Source organism: Eublepharis macularius, chromosome 11 (genome assembly GCF_028583425.1).
Source record: "Eublepharis macularius isolate TG4126 chromosome 11, MPM_Emac_v1.0, whole genome shotgun sequence".
Classification (NCBI taxonomy): Eukaryota; Metazoa; Chordata; class Lepidosauria; order Squamata; family Eublepharidae; genus Eublepharis; species Eublepharis macularius.
This window is the reverse complement of record NC_072800.1, coordinates 81,821,249-81,842,670: the sequence shown is the minus strand read 5'-3', so window position 1 is coordinate 81,842,670 and position 21,422 is coordinate 81,821,249. Positions and strand designations below refer to the sequence as shown.

At 44.8% G+C, this 21,422-nt stretch overlaps 1 protein-coding gene across 1 annotated transcript in view; it reads right to left on the bottom strand.

Annotated features, from left to right (window-relative positions):
- Positions 1–21,422, bottom strand: part of LMBR1 (limb development membrane protein 1) — a 95,841-nt gene that overhangs the window by 45,036 nt on the left and 29,383 nt on the right. The window contains exons 2-3 of the mRNA XM_054991107.1: positions 18,407–18,479; positions 13,141–13,180 (exon numbers count right to left, since the gene is read on the bottom strand). Coding sequence (XP_054847082.1) covers positions 13,141–13,180; positions 18,407–18,479 — 113 coding nt within the window. The remainder of the gene's footprint in view (positions 1–13,140; positions 13,181–18,406; positions 18,480–21,422) is intronic.

Below are 21,422 nucleotides of genomic sequence, written 5' to 3'. Positions count from 1 at the left end.
GCCAGGACCAAAAAGGCCCTGGCCCTGGTTGAGGCCAATCGAGCCTCCCTGGGGCCAGAGACCACCAGTAGGTGCTTACCGGCTGATCTCAGCACCCTCCAGGGAGTATATGGGAAGAGATGGTCCCTCAGGTATGCTGGTCCCAGTCTGTTTAGGGCTTTATAGGTTAATACCAAAACCTTGAACCTGATCCAGAACTCCACGGGAAGCCAGTGTAGCTGCTGCAGCACTGGAGTTACATGTGTCCTGAAAGGCACACCCATCAAGACACGAGCAGCAGTGTTCTGTAGCCACTGTAATTTCCAGGTCAGACTCAAGGGAAGCCCTGCGTAGAGTGAGTTACAGTAATCCAATCTGGAGATGACCATTGCATGGATCACTGTTTCCAGGTCACGGGTCGAGAGGTAGGGAGCAAGCTGCCTGGCCTGCCGAAGATGGGAAAAAGCAGACCAGGCAACTGCCGCGACCTGGGCCTCCATTGATAAAGAGGAGTCCAGCATCACGCCAAGACTTCTGCTCCAGTCTCTCGGACTATCTTGTTCAATGCTCTTGATCAGGACTCCCACTTAAGAGATTTACAACAAGCATTTTTGGGGCTACAGTACCCACCCAATGAAGTGAGGAAACAAATCAACAGGGCCAGACTAGTACCCAGAAACAGCCTTCTCCAGGACAAACCTAAAGGAACTAACAACAGAACACCACTGGTTGTCACCTATAGTTCCCAGCTCAAACCCATCCAACGTATCATCAGTGATCTACAACCCATCCTGGAAAATCATGCCTCTCTCTCACAAGCCCTGGGTGGAAGACCTCTCCTTGCCTACAGACAGCGTCCCAACCTTAAACGATGTCAGCCTGTGGCTAGATAAGGCTCTTCCTACAGGTTCCCTTTCAAAAGCAAACAAGAGTCCATTGATTGAATAAGGAAACTTTACTGCAGAAAAGGTCCATTATAGTCCACTGTCCTGAATAGAAGACTCAGGATGGTACACAGTCATTGTTACCAATGAAGGGCAAAGCATGAGGTACAAAGTAACAGTTCCCATCTGAATCAGCCTCCCCCCACAGTTCTCAAAACAACATCTTTCATTCTTGGGAAGCTGCTCTCCTTCAAGGCCAATGCTTGGTGGAACGGTGTTAGACAAAACAGTCTCCTCCGGTGGGAAAGCTGCCTGGGAACTGGTGCACCTGCGGGGAAAGCACTTAGACACTAGAAGCATTAGAAAATGGAGTCAGTACAGTTTAAACACACACTGGACCTGACATTCTGCCCCCCTTAAAATAGATCCCCTCCTGGTTTATATGGGTAACGAGTATGAAAAGCTTTGGTTAATCTAGGAGCATGAACATGTACAGAGTTCACCCACTCATCGTATCCAGAATCAAAGTCCTTCCACCTAATGAGGTAAAAAAGCTGATTCCGTTTGAATTTAGAGTCCAGAATTTGTTGCACTTCATAGTGTATTTGGTCGTCTATCAAAGTTGGAATGGGTGGAGCTTTGATGTGCCACTTGTCGTCGGTGGGAGCTCTTTTAAGGAGACTGACATGGAATGTATCATGAACATGGCGCAAGTTCTTGGGTAAATTTATAGCAACAGTCACTTTATTGATTACTTTGCGCACAGGAAAAGGTCCAAGGAACTTTAACGCTAGTTTGCGGCTTGTCTGAGCTAATTTCAGGTTCTTGGTGGAAATATAAACATGATCTCCAGGTTGCAAATCCCATTCGGCCGCACGATGGCGATCTGCGTACTTTTTGTAATCCAGTTTGGCTTTTTCGAGGTGTTTTTTAATAAGAGTCCATTGCTGCGCGGCCTCCCCCCACCATGAAGATACATCAGGCGAACTAGAGGAATGGAGAGGGGGAGTGTCCAACGGGAAGGGATTGAATTGAGCTCCATATACAATTTTGAAAGGGGCCTCCCCAGTGGAAGCATGCACACTGTTGTTGTATGAGAATTCAGCCAAAGGAAGAAGGTCCACCCAATTATCTTGTTGGAAATTAATGTAGCAACGAAGGGACTGCTCTAAGATCTGATTAGTTTTTTCGGATTGTCCGTCGGTTTGTGGGTGGTGGCTTGAGCTGATTCCTTGCTCAATATTCAACAATCGCAAAAGCTCCCGCCAGAAGTTGGCAACGAATTGTCCGCCGCGATCCGAAATCACCTTGGACGGAAAAGAATGTAATTTTACGATGTGTTTTAAGAATAAATCCGCCAGTTTTCGAGCGGTGGGTATAGCAGTACATGGAATAAAATGAGCTTGTTTGGAGAACAGATCTACCACGACTAAAATGCAAGTATGTCCTTTCGAAAGGGGTAAATCAGTGATAAAATCCATAGATATTATTTCCCAAGGTCTGTTAGGTGTTTCCAATGGTTGTAGGAGACCTGGAGGTTTCCCTTTCCGGGATTTGGCGCTGAGGCAAATGGGGCAGGAGCTAACGTATTGGGAAATGTCTTTGCGCATGCCCGGCCACCAGAATTGCCGTTGTATTAGATGCAGCGTTTTCAGATACCCATAATGACCAGCAGTGGGGGCATCGTGACATCGCTGTAATACCTCCCGTCGGAGGCTGTCCGTGACGTAAAATTTGCTTCCAGCTAGCCAATCCCCCTGTGGGGATTGAGCCAGTTTGTTTTTAGGTGCTTTATCCCCCTCCTTTTCCACCTCAGCTTTAAGTTTCGATTTCCACTCCTGGTTGTGCGGGAGGGGCTGGCTTGCTCGGCTGCGGGTAGTCACCACGCCTCCCAATTGCGTAGGTGAGAAGACCGTGTCTACAGTCTCCTCCCGTTTGCTCTTGTGTTGGGGCATGCGCGATAGGGCGTCTGCAAGAAAGTTAGTCTTGCCCGGGAGGTAATTCAGAGTGAAATTGAATTTGGAAAAGAATTCTGCCCATCGTAATTGTTTGGCATTCAGTCTGCGAGGGCTTCGAAGGGCCTCCAGATTTTTATGATCTGTCCAGACCTCGAAGGGGTATCGCGCCCCCTCCAGCCAATGTCTCCAGTTAGTGAGGGCTGCCTTTACTGCAAAAGCTTCCTTCTCCCACACATTCCAATTTCTTTCTGCTTCTGAAAACTTCCTTGACAGGAATGCACAAGGCCGTAGTTTCCCATCCTCCCCCTTCTGCAATAATACCCCTCCTATCGCCGCATCGCTGGCGTCGACTTGTACTATGAAAGGGTAATTCTCGTTGGGGTGGCAGAGGATGGGTTCTGTTACAAATTGCCCTTTCAGGCATTCGAAAGCAGTTTGGCAATCGGATGTCCATTGTATTTTGGAGGAGGGTTTTTTAGCCTGGTCCCCTTTATTTTTAGTCTTTAACAATTCTGTTAAGGGGAGCGTGATCTGGGCGAAGTTTGCTATAAAGTCTCTATAGAAGTTGGCAAAACCCAGGAAGGACTGCAGTTCTTTGCGGGTGGTGGGAGTTTGCCATTCTTGGATCGCTTGTATTTTGGCTGGATCCATTTTTAAACCCTCTTGGGAGATACAGTACCCAAGGTAAGTGAGTTCAGTTTTATGGAATTCACATTTGGACAACTTGATGGGTAGCTTATTATTCATCAAAGTGGCCAGGACTTTTTGCACCATTTGAATGTGTTCCTCCTCTGTGTTCGAATAAATTAATACATCATCAAGGTACACCACTACACCTTTATAAAGGAACTCGTGTAGAACTTCATTTATCATGGACATGAATACAGACGGGGCTCCCGCCAATCCAAAGGGCATAACTAAGTATTCATACTGTCCGAGGGGTGTATTAAATGCGGTTTTCCACTCATCCCCTGCCTTGATACGGACGTGGAAGTAAGCATCTTTTAAATCTAATTTTGTAAAGATCTTACCTTGGGCCACGACGTTGAGAAGGTCTCGGATGAGCGGGATGGGATAGGCGTTGTTGGTGGACACAACATTAAGTCCTCTAAAGTCCGTGCACAGCCGAAGTCCCCCATCTTTTTTCTTCACGAAGAGGACCGCAGCGGCATGGGGGCTATTGGCTGGGCGGATGAACCCTCTTTGAAGATTGGTGTCGATGAATTTCCGGAGCTCCTCTCGTTTATGGAGACTCATGGGATAGAGTCGTCCTTTGGGCAGTGAGGCTCCAGGTAAAATTTCCACCGCACAGTCAGTTCGTCGGTGCGGGGGTAAAGTATCAGCTTCTTCTTCGGAGAAAGCATTCAGAAAGGGCCAATACGGTTCGGGTATTTGGTTTATTTCTTCTTGGGTGAGAAGAGCCTTCTCAGTGTGAGTTGGATCACTACCCCAGTTTTGGTTCCAGCGATGGTTTTTACAGTTGGCATGACTGAAAGTGACGCATCCTTCTGCCCAATTTATGTAGGGATTGTGATCACATAGCCACTTGCTGCCGAGAATTAACAGGTATTTGGCAGTGGAGCTGATGACAAAAGACCTTTTTTCCCAGTGTTGGCCCATGCCGGTGATCACTGGAATGGTTTCGGTGGTAACAGGGTTCATATTGGTGCCATCCATTTGTTCAAATATTACTGGATTTTGCAATTCGCGAGTTGGTAGGACTAGTCCGTTGACTAGGGCTGGGGCGATGATGTCTCTCGAGCAGCCCGAGTCGATAAGGGCTTGCACTCGGATGTGCATCTTCCTCTCCGGGTTAAGTAAAGTCACTGGCATGAATAAGATGGACCCAGGTGGCCGGTTCCGTGTAGGGACGGGCTTGGGGTGGATCTGTCGTTTGGGCCCTTTTACGACAGATCCATCTCGTTTCCCGACTGGGGGCTTTCTGGATTTACCTCTGCGTTTGGGGAAGCGGGGTCGTATTCCATGACTTCTTCCGCTTCCAGCCCTCTTTCTGAGGCGGGTCGTTGGGAAGCGCCGCGGCCCCTGTTCGCTCGTGGAGCGGGAATCAGGCGTTGGAGAGTAGGAAATGGAGCAAGGGTTGGACGCCGTAGTTGAAGCGGAGGTCTTTGCACAGGCCGGTAGGGGCATTGTGCTGCAAAGTGACCGGCTTGTCCGCATTGCAAACACAGCCCTTGTTGCCATCTAGCATCTCTCGCTCCACGAGTGGCGTATCCAGCTCCCCGTCCTCCCTTCTGTAACGTCAAGGGTCTTCTTTGTCCCGTTTGTTGTTGTTGTTCGACCAAACGGACTTCCAAAATGCGATTTTCGACTTCACATGCAAGTTGGATCCAACCTAACAACGTAGGAGGATTGTCCTGCATAAGGGCTCTGTCCAGAAGTCTCGGGTTTAGCCCTTGCTTGAACAGGATGATTTTGGTGGACTCCTCACACCTAGGGCATTTGGCAGCTAGTTGTCGGAATTTCGTAATATAGTCCCTTACCGACATGCTGCCTTGTTTAATGGCTTGCAATTCTGTTCGGGCCCTGGTTTCCTCTAAGGGGTCTTCGTATTGTGCTCGAATAGCGTCCACCAACCCCTGGAGAGTATTGAGTTCAGGGGCCCCTATATTGTATAGACCTACATACCAGTCCGCTGCTTTGCCTTGTAAGCGGGAGCCAAGATGCTCAATTTGACTGGCCTCACTGCCGAAGAGGTGTCCCCACCGGTTGAAGAATTGCACTACTTGCACTAGGAAAAATCCCAGTTTGGAGGGATCCCCATCAAAAGTGGCTTCCAGTTTCACCCAGCACATCGGGAGGTCTTGTCTCGGAGCCGGTGCTGGGTAGAAGTCCGTCGGAAGCATCAATGGCACTTGAGGTACTAGGGGAAGTGGTTGGGGACCCAGTTGTGGCAGCGGTGCTGGTTGCACTGGCGGCGGCAACACCGGCTGAGCTGGTGGTGGCAATCTCGGCTGGGCTGGCGGTGGTGGCCTCGGCTGGGCCGGTGGCTGTAGCCGTGGCCGGGCAGGCTGCTGCAACCTTGGTCGGGCTGGTGGTGGCAATACCGGAGGTGCCGGCAGTAGCGGTTGAGGTGGAGGTGGCCGGTGCGGTTGAGTGATGATTGGCCGCTGAGGGGCGGGTTGGTGGGGTCGTAGTGGTGTAGGCCCCGCCGGTTGGTTCGGAGGTGGTAATACGGGTTGGTCAGGTGGCAAACGTATCGGTTGCTGCAAAGGGATTAGTTGCGATCGAAGCGGAAGGGGCCGCAGCGGCGAAGGCCTGATGGGTGGTGGGCCGCGCGGGCTTGCCCCTCCCGGCGTCGTTACTCTGGGAAGCAGAGGCTGGTCTTGTGGCGCCGGTAGACCGTCCCTTGGGGTTTGCTGAATGGGGACAACTTCTAGCGGTTGTTGCGGCAATTCCTCCCCAGGAGGAGCCGGAGGCTCTTCCGACTGATCCGGCCGGACCGTTATTGGAGAAGCGGGAGGGGGTATCACCGTCGTCTCGGTTGGACGGGTTGGCCCTTCTTCCCCTTCTCTAGGCACCTCAGCTGGAGTCTCCTCGGGAGGTGGATCCCCGTCCGAACTAGGGGGTTCCGTTGGAGTCTCTCCAGGTACCTCAGCTGGAGTATCCCCGCTAGGCGGAATTTCGTCTAATCTAGGGAGTTCCGCGGGCGGTTCTCCCGGTTCTCCAGGGTAGGATTCCTCCTCTCCCGAAGGCGGCGGTTGCTGCGGGGCGACCTCCACTGGATAGGAAATAACGCTTTGGAGGGTAGCTATTTGTACAGCCATTTCTTCAGGTGATAGTCTCTCTCCTGCCCCCATCGCTGAGATTAGGTGAATGGCATGAGCCAAACTTTCCTCCATGTCGATCAGCCTAGCTTCCAACTGTTGCATTCGGCTTGGACCCGGTTGCCCCATCACGGAACCTCCCTCGGTTGCACTCACCGGGGAAAACGGCCCCCAAGGCGGAGGGTCTCCTTGATCGACTCGCGATCTCGCTGCTAGAATTCCTTTGGCTAGACCCGTCACTGCCGAGATGCCGGAATCTACAGCATGGGTGCGACTTTGCATCTGCACCCAACTTTGTTCAGGAACTTCCGTTGGCTCTTTCCATGGGGCAAGTTCCGAATAATCCCAACTCAGGGCGCCGCGGCGGGATGTGTTCCCGTCCGTCTGTTCGGTCGTCCTGTTCCAAAACAGCCACGGTTGGCTGCTATCCAGCTCAGGGACAGTCTCTAGGCTTCGGCGCCCGTCCATCGAAACTCTTGGATGTAGTCCACCGGCCCGGCGCTCTCGCGTTTCTCGGGGTCTGGCTCCCCACTCCGACGGGGTGGGTAACGAGATCAAGGGGAGAGCGGCAGCCGTCGGCCTTGTCCCCTCACTGCCGAGGTCGATGAGAGGCGGGGTAGAAGTCGAAGCTCCGGTCCCGGCTGGCACCGGTTCCTGAGATTCTTGGGGTTGCGCTGTTTGACTGTCGGGAGACGCATACGGATCAAACAAAGGATCCCTGTCCAGGACTACCTTGGATTCCGCTGGGCCCGACTCAGGCATGATTGGTAACAAAATGTCAGCCTGTGGCTAGATAAGGCTCTTCCTACAGGTTCCCTTTCAAAAGCAAACAAGAGTCCATTGATTGAATAAGGAAACTTTACTGCAGAAAAGGTCCATTATAGTCCACTGTCCTGAATAGAAGACTCAGGATGGTACACAGTCATTGTTACCAATGAAGGGCAAAGCATGAGGTACAAAGTAACAGTTCCCATCTGAATCAGCCTCCCCCCACAGTTCTCAAAACAACATCTTTCATTCTTGGGAAGCTGCTCTCCTTCAAGGCCAATGCTTGGTGGAACGGTGTTAGACAAAACAGTCTCCTCCGGTGGGAAAGCTGCCTGGGAACTGGTGCACCTGCGGGGAAAGCACTTAGACACTAGAAGCATTAGAAAATGGAGTCAGTACAGTTTAAACACACACTGGACCTGACAAACGACTTCTCACTAACAACCATGAATTGGCTAGCAGAGTCATCGACACAGGTACCAGACCCTGCAACAGACCCAGGTGCCAACTCTGCCCTCATATCTACCCAGGAAATACAATTACAGGACCCAATGGCATCAACTACACTATCTCTGGCTCTTACAGCTGCTCATCCTCCAACGTGATATATGCCCTCATGTGCCAACCATGTCTATCTGCTCTGTACATGGGACAAACCAGCCAACCTCTGTGCAAAAGAATAAACAGACACAAATCTGACATTAAAAATGGCAACATCCAGAAACCAGTGGGAGAACACTTCAATCTATCAGGACATTCCATAAAGGACTTAAAGGTCACCATAGTTCAACAGAAACCTTTCAAAAACAAAATCCAAAGAGAAGCTGCTGAACTGGAATTCTTATGTAAATCTGACTCAGTCAGACTTGGACTGAATAGAGACTATGAATGGTTCTCTCATTATCAGAAGCTACTGATTGTATCCACTCCCACCTCTCCTCACCACCTATATATATCTGACTAGCTTCTTCATACCCTCCATGCATCTGATGAAGAAAACTGTGGACTTACAGCTAAATTTTACAAGACTATGGCCAATGAGCTGGCACCATTCCTAAAGGAGGTGATCAATGGAGTTCTAAGGAATCAAAGGATTCCAGACACTTGGTCTGAAGCGAACATATCATTGATCCCAAAAGAGGGCCAAGACTTGACTAGTGTGAAAAATTACAGACCCATATCGTTACTCAACAATGACTATAAAATTTTTGCGAAGATACTGGCGGAGAGACTGAAGGGGTGGCTTTCAGAAGTTATAGAGGAGGAGCAAGCAGGCTTTCTGCCAGACAGACAAATAAGAGACAATTTAAGGACAGTGATTGATGCTATTGAATATTATGACAAGCGTTGTGATAAAGAGGTTGGTTTCTTCTTTGTTGACGCTGAAAAGGCATTTGACAATTTAAACTGGGACTTTATGTTTGCCACTATGGAAAAGCTACAATTAGGAGAAAAGTTCATCAGAGCAATTAAAGAAATCTACAGAGACCAGACTGCAGCAATTGTGGTGAATGATGAATTGACCAAGAAATTGACTATAAGCAAAGGAACAAGACAAGGTTGCCCGTTGTCTCCACTGTTGTTCATTTTAGTATTGGAGATTCTGATGATACAAATACGACAAGATGAGGAAATTCGAGGAATAAAGATAAAGGACTATTCATACAAGGTCAGAGCATTTGCGGATGACATAATGTTAATTGTAGAGGACCCACTGGAGAACATGCCAAAAGTGATAGATAAGATCAAGGAGTTTGGAGACTTGGCAGGTTTCTTTATCAACAAAAAGAAGTCAAAGATATTATGCAAAAATATGACTAAGCAGAAACAACAATTGTGAATGGAAACAACGGACTGTGAAGTAACAAGTAAGGTGAAATATTTGGGAATTGAACTGACTGCAAAGAATATAGATTTGTTCAAGAATAATTATGAAAAACTATGGACTCAGATTGAGAGAGATCTGATTAAATGGAATAGGCTCAATTTGTCATGGTTGGGTAGGATTGCAGCAGTTAAAATGAATGTGTTACCAAGAGTGATGTTTTTGCTACAGACAATACCAATCATCAGAGACTCTAAACAATTTGAAAAATGGCAGAGGAAAATATCAGACTTTGTATGGGCAGGCAAGAAGCCTCGAGTGAAAATGAAAGTTTTACAAGATGCAAAGGAAAGAGGCGGAATGCAACTGCCCAACCTGAGACTTTACCACGATGCAATCTGCCTAGTTTGGCTGAAAGAGTGGATGACATTAAAGAACAAGAAACTATTAGCCCTGGAGGGATATAAAAAAATATTTGGATGGCATGCATACCTATGGCATGATAAAGTAAAGGTCAACTTGATGTTCCTGCACCATTTTGTACGGAGAAGTCTATACACAATCTGGAAGAAGTACAGAATTTACCTACAAGAAGGAACTCCTTGGTGGGTGGTTCCATATGAGGTGATAGACCCGAGAGCTGTTGATAACGAACGACAATGTTTAACTTACAAAGAAATAACTAAAATAGAAGCATCTAAACTTAGAATAAAGACGCAAGAGGAACTATCACCGAACTACGATTGGTTCCAGTATAGACAGATCAGAGATTTGTATAACTCGGACTCTGTAAAGGGAGGTATACGAATAGAGAATTCGGAACTAGAGCAGACCCTTCTTAAAGAGGACAAGAAAAGAATATCCAAGGTATACCAAGTACTGTTGAAATGGTATACTGAGGATGAGACAGTTAAAACACAAATGGTGAAATGGGCTATAAACTTTAATAAAGAAATAACAATGGAGGCATGGGAATACTTGTGGAAGACTACAATGAAGACAACGACATGCACAAATATCAAAGAGAACATCTACAAAATGATCTATCGTTGGTACATGACACCAAAGAAGATTGTGCTAGGGAATGTGAACACTTCTAACAAATGTTGGAAATGTAGGAAGCATGAGGGCTCCCTCTATCATATGTGGTGGTTGTGTGAGGTAGCTAGGCAGTACTGGGGGGAAATAATAAGAGAAATGAGTGAAATTTTACAATTTCAAATAAATAAGAACCCAGAACTCCTGCTACTAAACTTGGGAATGGAGGGAATTCCAGCCCATCATAGGACGTTGATATTTTATATGACAGCAGCAGCCAGACTTTTGTATGCGCAAAAATGGAAAGTACAAGAAGTGCCAACTATTGAAGATTGGATCTATAAATTGCTGTACATGGCAGAAATTGACAAGATGACAAGAAAACTGAGAGATCTGGACTCAGGGCAGTTTAACACAGACTGGGAGAAGCTGAAACAATATCTGGAGAAGAAATGGGAGGTGGGAGGAAAACTGTGGCAGTTTGAGAACTACTGAAGTATAATAAAATGTAGAGGGGGGTGACTTTACCGGGGGGGGGAAGAGATAAATGTGAATTTATAAGCAGTCAGATTAACAGATTGATATATATATAGATATATATAGGTTAATAAATAGAATATTGATAGAAAATAATTAATGATAAGGATTAAATATAAGGATTGAGTAACCAACAATATTTTCTTTCTTTGATAAGATTTGTATAATGTATCAAACTGAATGTACAGACGAGTCAAATTGATTGACTATGTGACGAGAGCTATATAGAACTACCATAAAAAGATAGAATGAGTAATATATAGAGAATAAGTCAAATTGTTTGATTTAAATGTGTAAGATTTTTATGGTTTATGATATATAGGTTTATGATATACAGAAATATTTAAAATTGGAAAATGGGATAAATTGTTTATTTAAGGAACAAAGACTTACAGTTTGGGTATATAATAAGAAAAGTAGTTAAGGATGTACTGCTTAGCATAATGGAGAATATATATTTGTTTTAGATAGAGGAATTTAATAGAAGTAAGGGAAAAGGGACAAAGGGTTGGAAAGCTGTTGGAAGTCAACAAAAGGGGGGAAAGGGAGGGGGTTAGAAATGAAAAATCTGGGGAAAATTGAATGTAAATGTAAAAATAATGGATTCTAACCCAATAAAAATTTTTTCAAAAAAAAAAAAAGAAAACTGTGGTTCTCAAAAGCTTATGCTACAGTAAAGTTGGTTAGTCTTAAAGGTGCTACTGGACTCTTTTCTATTTTGCTACTACACGGCCAAGGTCTCGGCATAGCTAGGCACGTTTGGGGTAACTGACCAGGCTACGTCTACAATGACATGACCAATCATGCAATCAGGATCGTTGGGATGCAATTCTGTTACCAGAGGCACTCACAAAAGGCATTTGCACATAAATCTATCAGAGCTCAGATTACGCCTTTCCTTAAATAAAAACACATCTGTGAAGAACGATTCAACAGTCGCCCTATTAAAACTGCTGTTAACAGAATCTCACCCACTGCTCCTTGCAGCAGCTCCCGTTGTTCCTCATTCTCTTGCAGGGAACTGAGGCAACCAGTGACTAGACAAACTCTTCCAACGAGACTCTCACTAAGTCCCCCATTTTATTTTACAATCTTGAAGCACTCGAGTTTATATAAAACATGTTTTGAAGAAGCAGTTCCATAGGAAGTCCAACAAATCTTCATCTGCACACAGGTACTCCGATTTATACTCTCACCAGAGCAATGCTATATCCAGTGATTCTGTGAAAAAGTCATTTCAAGACTCTTAAATGATGTTAAATGATGGGCGTGCTCCTGGATGCCTCCCTATCAATGGAGGCCCAGGTCACGGCGGTTGCCAAGTCCGCATTTTTCCATCTTCGTCAGATCAGGCAACTTGCCCCCTACCTGACGCCCCAGGACCTGGCTACAGTGACCCATGCAACGGTCACCTCCAGGCTAGATTACTGTAACTCACTCTACACTGGGCTACCCCTGGGCCTGATCCGGAAACTACAACTGGTCCAGAATGCGGCGGCACGGGTCCTGACTGGTATATCTTACCAGTCACATATCACACCTGTCCTGCGCCAGCTGCACTGGCTTCCGGTTGAATTCCGAATCAGGTTCAAAGTGTTGGTTCTTACCTTTAAAGCCCTGAGCGGGTTGGGACCGGCATATCTTCGGGACCGCCTCTCCCTGTACGTTCCCCGGAGATCGCTTCGATCAGCGAATAAATGTTTACTGGTGGTCCCCAGCCCTAAGGAAGCCCGTCTCGCTTCAACCAGGGCCTGGGCCTTTTCAGTCCTAGCCCCAGACTGGTGGAACGCTCTGTCAAAGGAGACCCGGGCCCAGCGGGACATATTATCGTTCCACCGGGCCTGTAATACAGAGCTGTTCTGCCAGGCGTTCAGTGGTTGAAGGGGGTGGTGCCATGTCGGCCTCCCACCTTCAGGGTGGGGGGGGGTTCTCCCCACCATTGCACTTGGTTAATTTATTTCATTATTGTTTTGTATATTGATTTTAGTATTGTTATTTTCTTGTTTTTATTGATTTTAAACTGTTCAGTGCCCAGAGCCCCTGGGGATGGGCGGTATATAAACTGAAATATAAATTAAAAAAATAAAAAGTAGAATTTAAAGTGAATAAAAGTAAAATGGAGAGCTGGAGGTCAAAAGTTGCTTATTCCACCCACAGGTCCTGTCACCCTTCTCCAACTAGCGGTTTAAAAGCTGCCCCAACAACATACATTTTCATCACTATCATACATGCTTATTGCAGCATACTAAGGAGTAGTGGGATGCTCTCAAGGCACAGCACTATTCTTTTTCTGCGGAATATAAGAGCTTCAGTACTGTTTGCATAATGCTGAAAAGGCAGAAATCCAAGCCTTAAGATGTACTTACGAAATTCTGTTGACAATAGCATCCTCATCTTCTTGCTCATCTGAAAAAAAATGCACATTTGCATTATGTTTTGTTACAGAGCAACTATTATTTGTTTTTATTTCTTGTCTAACATTACTCTGGAAATAAACATTACTGAGGAGATAAATGCAGAAATGATATAAGGTTGTGAACTCTAACACAACCTAACGCAACCAGTCAACTTGACTCAAGACCCAGCAAAAATACCCCAATCTTTGTGTTTTTGGTTTGTCTTGAATCTGAAATTCATATTCTGAATGTATACGAATTTATATTGGCATTTGCCACATTTTACAAAAATATAATTCTTCTTGACAAATTATGGGTGTCTTCAGATGTTCTAGTAATGCAACAATAGAAGAAACACGGATTACTCATGCTTTTTTGCCGCTGATTCCAAGACTTGGAGGGGGAGGGGAAATACACACAAATACCTGAGAGAGAGCGAGAGAGAGCGAGAGAGAGAGACCCATTCTCCTTTACATGGGCAGAGCATACACATCTTTCCATGGTGTGACTTCTGCTTCTGACATATTCATATGAGACCCAGAACTAGCAGTGTGAGAACCATGCATACTTCCTCACTCGCTGCTTCAGCGGACTGCCTCAAAACAACCCTATTTTTATAACACTGTATTAAACAGTCAGAATTCTGATCTAGAGCACCAGATAGAAGCTCTGCAAGTGTTACATCCCAGAGTTCTAATAGTTCCTAGAATACACACACTAATAGCATAAAACCTGAAATATCTAACAGTCTTTCACAGATCCAATTTAACATTCTTCTTTCACAGAAATGTAAAGCAGCCAGAAACTGTGAGGCCATGAAACACACTTTCCCAGAGTTGTTTTGTTTTGAGAAAGACAAATGTTGGCAAACATTGAAAGATATCCTATACTTGCTTCCTAATAATGTGTGTTATTCTATATGAATTACTAATTAAAAATACTTGCCACCATCTGTCAGGGTAGGTAACACTGAACTAAATGAACCAGCACCGTTCAGTAAAGGCAGCTTCATGATTTCAAAAGAATATAAAATATTAAAACAATAATTACAAATACACAAAACCTTAAAGGCAATGTCGAAAGTTAAGGCACTTAAAAATCTCTTAATTTCTTCCAACAGAGAAAATGGAGGGGGACATAAAACCCTTACTATATGCAGAAAATAGAAGAATATGAAGCAAGACAAGGGAGCAGTCATCAGGGCCATGTTTCAGAAAGCGTTTGACCCCAGGTTGCAGAAGCAATTCACTTACAGACTGCAACCCTAGATGCTCTCTATTCTGTAACCTTTGAAATAAGATCCAGAATAAAGTCTTTAAGAGCACTGCTTGTAATCCAGTCAAATGCAGTAGCACTGATAACACCACCACTCATTTGCTTCTGGACGTTCCTACTAGGATGGGAGGGAGGGGGAGAGAACATTCCAGAATTCTTCCAAGATTTTTTTTCAAGTCTTCCTATCCATATCAGTTGGGCCAAGAACATGGTTTAAAACCACTGGAGAAAATAAGCACTTTTAGACTGTAATACTACGGGCATTTGTGCCATCAGGAAGAAGACCCCCCATATGCCACTGTTTTATATGCAATATGTAGACATTTGGTCACTAGGTGGCAGCATCACATAGAGTACCAGTTGGGGGGGGGGCAATCAGAGCACAAACTAAAAATAGATCGGCAAAAGAAACTGCTGCACCTACTTCCCACTGGCTAATCAAAGGACAGACATCAACCAAACATCCTGTAAGTGTTTCTGGTATGTGATTTTTATATGACTATGACATAATTGCACGCTGGTGTTTAAAAGTGAACGTCACAGAATGATGAGGACTCACAGAGATTATACTCATGCCAGTGCCGCAAATGAGACTGCAGAAAATGGCAAGCCATCCCTTACTCCTCTGGGATCTTTTTTTAGACTTAAATAATGTTTTTTTACAGAAATATTTACATTTCTTTAAAATATGTATACCCTACTACCCCCAGAATTCCATTATTCCTGTTTCCTTATTGCGTGTGTTGAAGTGTCAACCAGTAACAATAAAAACACAAATTCCTACCTACCAAACTTCTTTTGTTCTTGGGGGGAAAGGTCATTAAACATTGGGGAGATCCTTTCCTAAAGGACCAGGAGGACAGGAGTAGTTCTTTCAGGAGAGGAGGAGGGCTTTACGTCAACTCCCAAGTTGGCAAACTTCACAAAAGCAGGATCTCCACAAACTACCAGTAACTCCCTACCACAAGTAAAAGACAGAGGAGGGAATACACATTTCAGCTGCAGAACAACTGAACAAAAAATGAAGATTAATGTCACCATGTGGGGTAAGCAAAATAACCCATTTGTAGAACAGAAAGTCGTAGGTAAGATGGCTGGCCAATGACAGACCCCATGAGTATTTGCTCCCTCTGATGTTACAAACTAAAGAAATGAGAGCTTATGTTCTGCCTTCACAGATGCAAGTTTCCCATGCAGATATCAGTGCTCCCAAATGCAAGAACCTTTAGAAGGACAGAAAAGAGCTCTTTGGTTTGCTGGCCAGAAACCCATGCTTCTGAAGAACTCAAACCATTACTGCCAATATCTTGATGGCCATAATCCAAATAGATGACCCAATCAGTAGTTCATCCAGGAAGGGACTGATGCACACTGCTGCAATCCTGAGATGGGCTAACAGAGCCACTAGGACTTTGAAAAAGATCCTGGTCTCGGCCTCAGGATAAAGCACAGGGCTAGACATTAAGTCCATAGCTGAGTGAATCAGGACTGTGCAGGCAACCTAGGTCCAACAAAGATCGGCCTTTTAAGAATCAAGCGGAGTGTTTCCATTCTGAAATTTCTCTCAAATACAGAATCATTTCACTTCAGAGCAATGAAGACAACTAGACAACTTCTGAAGTTGGACTGGTTCTTTACATACCTCCAGGACTTGCGGGCCTTGGAGATTCTATTGTGCTTCTCCAGATTGTCTGAGCTGACAGTGGTGAACAAGGAATATGAGAGGCCACCAGAAAATAAGTACCCCTTACTCTCTGCTGAGTCCACTTGTTTCGCATGGCCTGTCTCAAGACATCGACATCTTCCCACTGGAAAAGAGGACTCCAGGGGATTCCAAGTGAGGGCAATGTCGTGGAGTTTCTTACTAGATCATTAGTGAGGGGATCTGCCTCTTGACTTTGAAATGGGGTGCAATTTAAAGCATGCAGCAGTAGCCCCAGGACAGACGAGAGAGAACAAAACCTGGAAGGTTTATCATCTTCCACGGTAAGGACTAGACCAGCTTTATCCTCCTTTACTGCAAACAAAACTGAAGAGATCCCAAAACAATTTCTGGTTGGAAAAGGGCATGACTGTTACGTTAGCCTTAGATCATATTATCACTCAGGAGCATGATCACATGATGCACAGGTCCAGGTTAGGAACCAATGATCAAATCCCACCTGAGTAACTTTCAACACTATACTGGCAAAAAAGCCGAATGTGAGATCCTCTTGAGTCCATCTCTGACCAGACAGGGGACATCCAACATAGTGAACAACCTCATAGGCCATGTAAGGGTAGCTCTTGCAAACACAGATGATGTTGCTGAAGCTCCCGCTGCTGTGGCAGAATACTCAAAACTTTTGCAAAAGGCTCTATCAGTTCTATGATCCTCAAAACATTATCTCAGAGATCTTCTGGTAAAGAAAAATGTTTTTAAGTTATGAGGAACGGATTTAGATCTCTCCAGTGCTTTTTTTCTCAGAAAAGAGGTGGTGGAACTCAGTGGGTTGCCCTTGGGGAAAATGGTCACATGGCTGGTGGCCCCGCCCCCTGATCTCCAGACAGAGGGGGGTTTAGATTGCCCTCCGCACTGCTGGAGTGGCGTGGAGGGCAATCTAAACCCCCCTCTGTCTGGAGATCAGGGGGCGGGGCCACCAGCCATGTGACCATTTTCAAGAAGTTCCGGAACTCTGTTCTACCGCGTTTCAGCTGAAAAAAAGTCCTGGGTCTCTCTTAATGGATGCCTCAGAAAATAACGGGAAAGGCATGAAAGGGCCAGAGTTAAAAACAAAATGGGCAAGCCAAGTCTTGCTCACATGTATTGAAAGATTTGAATAAGGATGCTGGAGTATCTTCTGAGAAGCCATGCCCTGCTGAGGATATCTAGCCACTTCTGTAAGCTAGGACTCGCCTAAGCCACTTCTGGAAGCTGGGCTGTATGCCTGTTGTTGAAGGTACATCATGAATTTGGCTACTGGCCAACCCTTCCAGTGTGACCCCAAAGGAGCAATGCTCAGGTAGAGTTAAAAGAAGTTGGTATTTGCTATGGAAGTGTTGCTGCTTCTCTGCCAGGACCCAAGGTGGATAACCATAAAATGAAGTATAATAAAACATAAAATCACATGATTAAAACCTGCAAAATAATGCGTACAATATTTTAAAACATTAGACCCCATTACATTAACCTCTGCCTTTATGCACATAGTCCCTTTGGCCCAGCCTCAGACTGCCCCAAATGATCTGCATTCTGTCTTATGAAAGTTCATACTGAAATAAATGTTGTTAGTCTTTAATGTGCCACTCGACTTTTGTTTTATTCTGTTTTATAGCCTTGCCAGGAGCATAGAAACATCCATGACCTCTTCTGGGAGGCTGTTCCATAGCCATGCTTCTGCCACTGAAACAAACCAAGCTCAGGCTGTTACAGAATGCTCTCTAGGCAGAGGAGGCTCAGCCAGCACACCCTGATGGGAACAACCATGCTGCTGCACAGGAACATATTTGATTTCTCCCCTCTTGGAGCTCTGTAAGACTCCTGCCTCTGAGTCCTAAGCAGGAAAACATCAGCGGAAGGAAAAGTCTTCCTTCCCAAGCTTTGGGGGCAGGATCTTACCCTAATGACCTCTTTTCAGTGACAGGAGAACACAGGTCACTGCTACTACTTCTGCATAGTTATGAATGCCAAGAAAATCAAATCAAGGGTGCCAGAAGGCTAAAGGTTGAAAGAAAAACCCTACATGTTTGAAAAAGGCAGGAAAACAGAGATATGAACTAGCCAAGGTCAGACAAATTTAAGTATATTAACTGATTATTTCACTGACAACATGCTATAACATCATCTACCTTTCTCTGCCATATTCCCATCATTTGAAATATGTTTTTGCAGTTTGACAGTGTATCTCATACACTATTTTATCAGTAGTGTCATTTAATTCTCATTTTCATTATAATTAAACTTCAATATTTAAAAAGTTACCTGCTTTCCTCTTGTATCTTCTGATAATGAAGTAGGAAACAATATACAGGATAGCAAACAGAAGAAAACAGATCTGAAAGAGAAAGTTTGAAAGTTGAGAATGTTAATTTCACACAAGAAACACGTTCCATTTTTTTAAATAAAGAGGCAAATTGTGATAACCAGGAGGAAATAATCTTATGCCTATTGTAATCACATAATAGGCGATGTACTTCACTTTGCTTAGTTCATAAGTACTAAAGCCTACACCTGCAATGGCCCCACAGAGGAGGTACAGTAACAATAAATATACTTAAGATAATTTAGGAATTTACTTGGCAAGACCAGGTTGCAAAGACATCAGTCCATTATTGTTATGGAAAGGCATATTTATGCATATTAACAGAGAATATGCCAGATGGCTTTCAATCTTTAATTCTTCAGTATGCAAGCATACTTCTCAACTCTTCTAGTTTGCTTATCCATCACACATGCCAGTTTGGTGTAGTGGTTAAGAGCAGCAGGACTCTAATCTGGATAACCGGGTTTGATCCCCCACTCGTCCACTTGAAGCCAGCTGGGTGACCTGGGTGACCTTGGGTCAGTCACAGATCTCCGGAGTTCTCTCAGCCCCACCAACCTCACAGGGTGATGGTTGTTGTGGGAATAATAATAACACACTTTGTAAACCACTCTGAATGGGCGTTAAGTTGTCCTGAAGGGTAGTATATAAATCAAATGTTATTGTTATTATTACCGAGACCAATAGGAGGATGCCACACATGCAGATTAGCTGTGATTGAAAAGGGATGTCTCACATTACGAGACAGACCTATGAAGAGATCCAAGTCACATTGGTGCATCAAAATGGTTTTCTATGTGACATTAAAATGTTGAGCACGTATTTCTTTGAAGCATTAATATTTAGAGATACCTGCAATGTTCCAGTTACAGAACACAATTCACAAAACAAGTGAAATATTCTCAGAGCTGACGCAGCTTTTCAAACAGATTTTTTCCAATACTGATAGACCTTATGCTTTTTTAAAGAACCTTCTGTCACTTGTTACTGTAAGAGGAATACTCCATATTCTTTAAAATCTAAAATTAGGGTGAATTTTATATCTAAAATTAGAGTGAAGTGACAATAAGGCAGGAAAAAATAGTGTTGCACTTACTTGTAACTGTTATTCATTGAGTATCTTCTATGCAGGCACACACTGGGACTGCACATGCGCAGGCCAGCCACGGAGAGATTTTTCTAGCTTAAAATCTGTTAAGGGGGGCACTCACCCCTACTGTGCATGTGCAGTAGTGTTCCCGCCAAAACGTGGTTGTTAGGATGAGCACCTCCAGTTTCCCTCAGTTCTCCTGAGCCGCCAGAGAAACAATATAGTGAAACAACACTCACAGCAGGGCAGAAGTGAGGGAATGTGTGCCTGCACAGAAGATACTCGACGAACAACAGTTACAAGTAAGTGCAACAGTTTTTCATTGTCATCCTTCTGTGCAGTCACACATAGGGAGTATAGTGAGCTACTCACCAATGGAGGAGGGTGTGAGTGATCAGTCAAACAACGACTGAAGTACAGCCTTTCCCACCGCTGAATTACATTTTGCATTTGTATCCACAGAGTAATGCTTGACGAACGTGCAGGGCAAAGACTAGGTTGCGGTGAAGACTAGGTTGCGGCTTGACACACGTCTTGTAGAGGGACACCTCAGATGAAAGCAGCAGAGGCAGCCTGAGCTTGTGTGGAATGTGCTTTGACCAATAAAGGGCAATTTACCCCAGCTTTTCTGTAACACAGTTTAATGGTTGAAACAATCCATCTTGACGAAGTCTGGGAGGACACTGAATGTCCTTTACGAGATCCAGCATAACAGACAAATGATGACTTTTTCTAAAATCTTTTGTTTGTTGCAAATAGTACAATAAAGACCTCTTGAGATCTAATGTGTGTAATGATTTCTCAGCATCTGATGTTGGATTAGGAAAAAAACACCAGTAACACAAACTTCTGCTGTAAGTGGAATTTGGACACCACCTTGGGAAGGAACTCAATACTGATGTGTAACACAACTTTCTGAGGAAAAAATTGCAAGAACGGGGAATCAATCCGAAAAGCAATGATTTCCCCTACCTGTCTAGTTGAAGTAACGGCAATGAGAACACTACTTTCATAGTTAACAGGGAAATTGGGCAAGATGCCAAGGGCTCAAAGGGAGATAACATTAACTGGGAAAGCACCAAAGATATGCTCCACTGGGGAACTGGTGGGACCCTAAGAAGAAAAGTTTTGAATAAGCCCTTAAGAAACAGCTTGGAAATGTGGTGGGAAAAGAGTCTTGCCTTTCATGGAAAGCTGAGATAGCAGCCATATAAACATTTATACTGGTAATCAACAGCCCTATTTTGTGCAGTGTCATTAGGTAATTCAAAATATATGGTAATGGACAGGGAAACAGGGAAACCCCAGTGTGCTGCAACCAGTGTGAAAAACTATTCAATTTCTGGGTGTAAGAAACTCTGGTGGAGAGTTTCTGTGCATTCAGAATGATCCAGATCACATCCTCAGAAAAACCTGAAGTTGACGGTTGAGTAGCCAAGTTGTTAGCAACACTTTGGTGCCACACTTCTCCCCTGCTGCACCCCGACAATGGATTTCTGGCAGCAGAACGGGTCTCTGCTGAAGACTTTCTCGTAACCGTGGAATGATGTCTTTTCTGTTTCGAAGAGCACTTTGACGGAACTGAATGGATCGATTCCACAGTCGCAGTCTGCCCTTTCACAGCGGATTTGTGCTTCATCGGTTTGTGGGGGCTCAACGAGGCAGTCAATTATTGAGCAGCTGGCTTATCCGGAGTCAGCAATGCCTTTTTCCAAAGGGCTGCCTTCAGTCGGAAAGCTCTGTCACTTCTAGCCTTCGGTGTAAAACTCTGGCAGAGCCTGCAGCTAGATACATTATGCTCTTCGCCCAAAAATAATAAGCACAAATCATGTTTGTCAGTCTGAGTCATCTTTGTCACACACTGG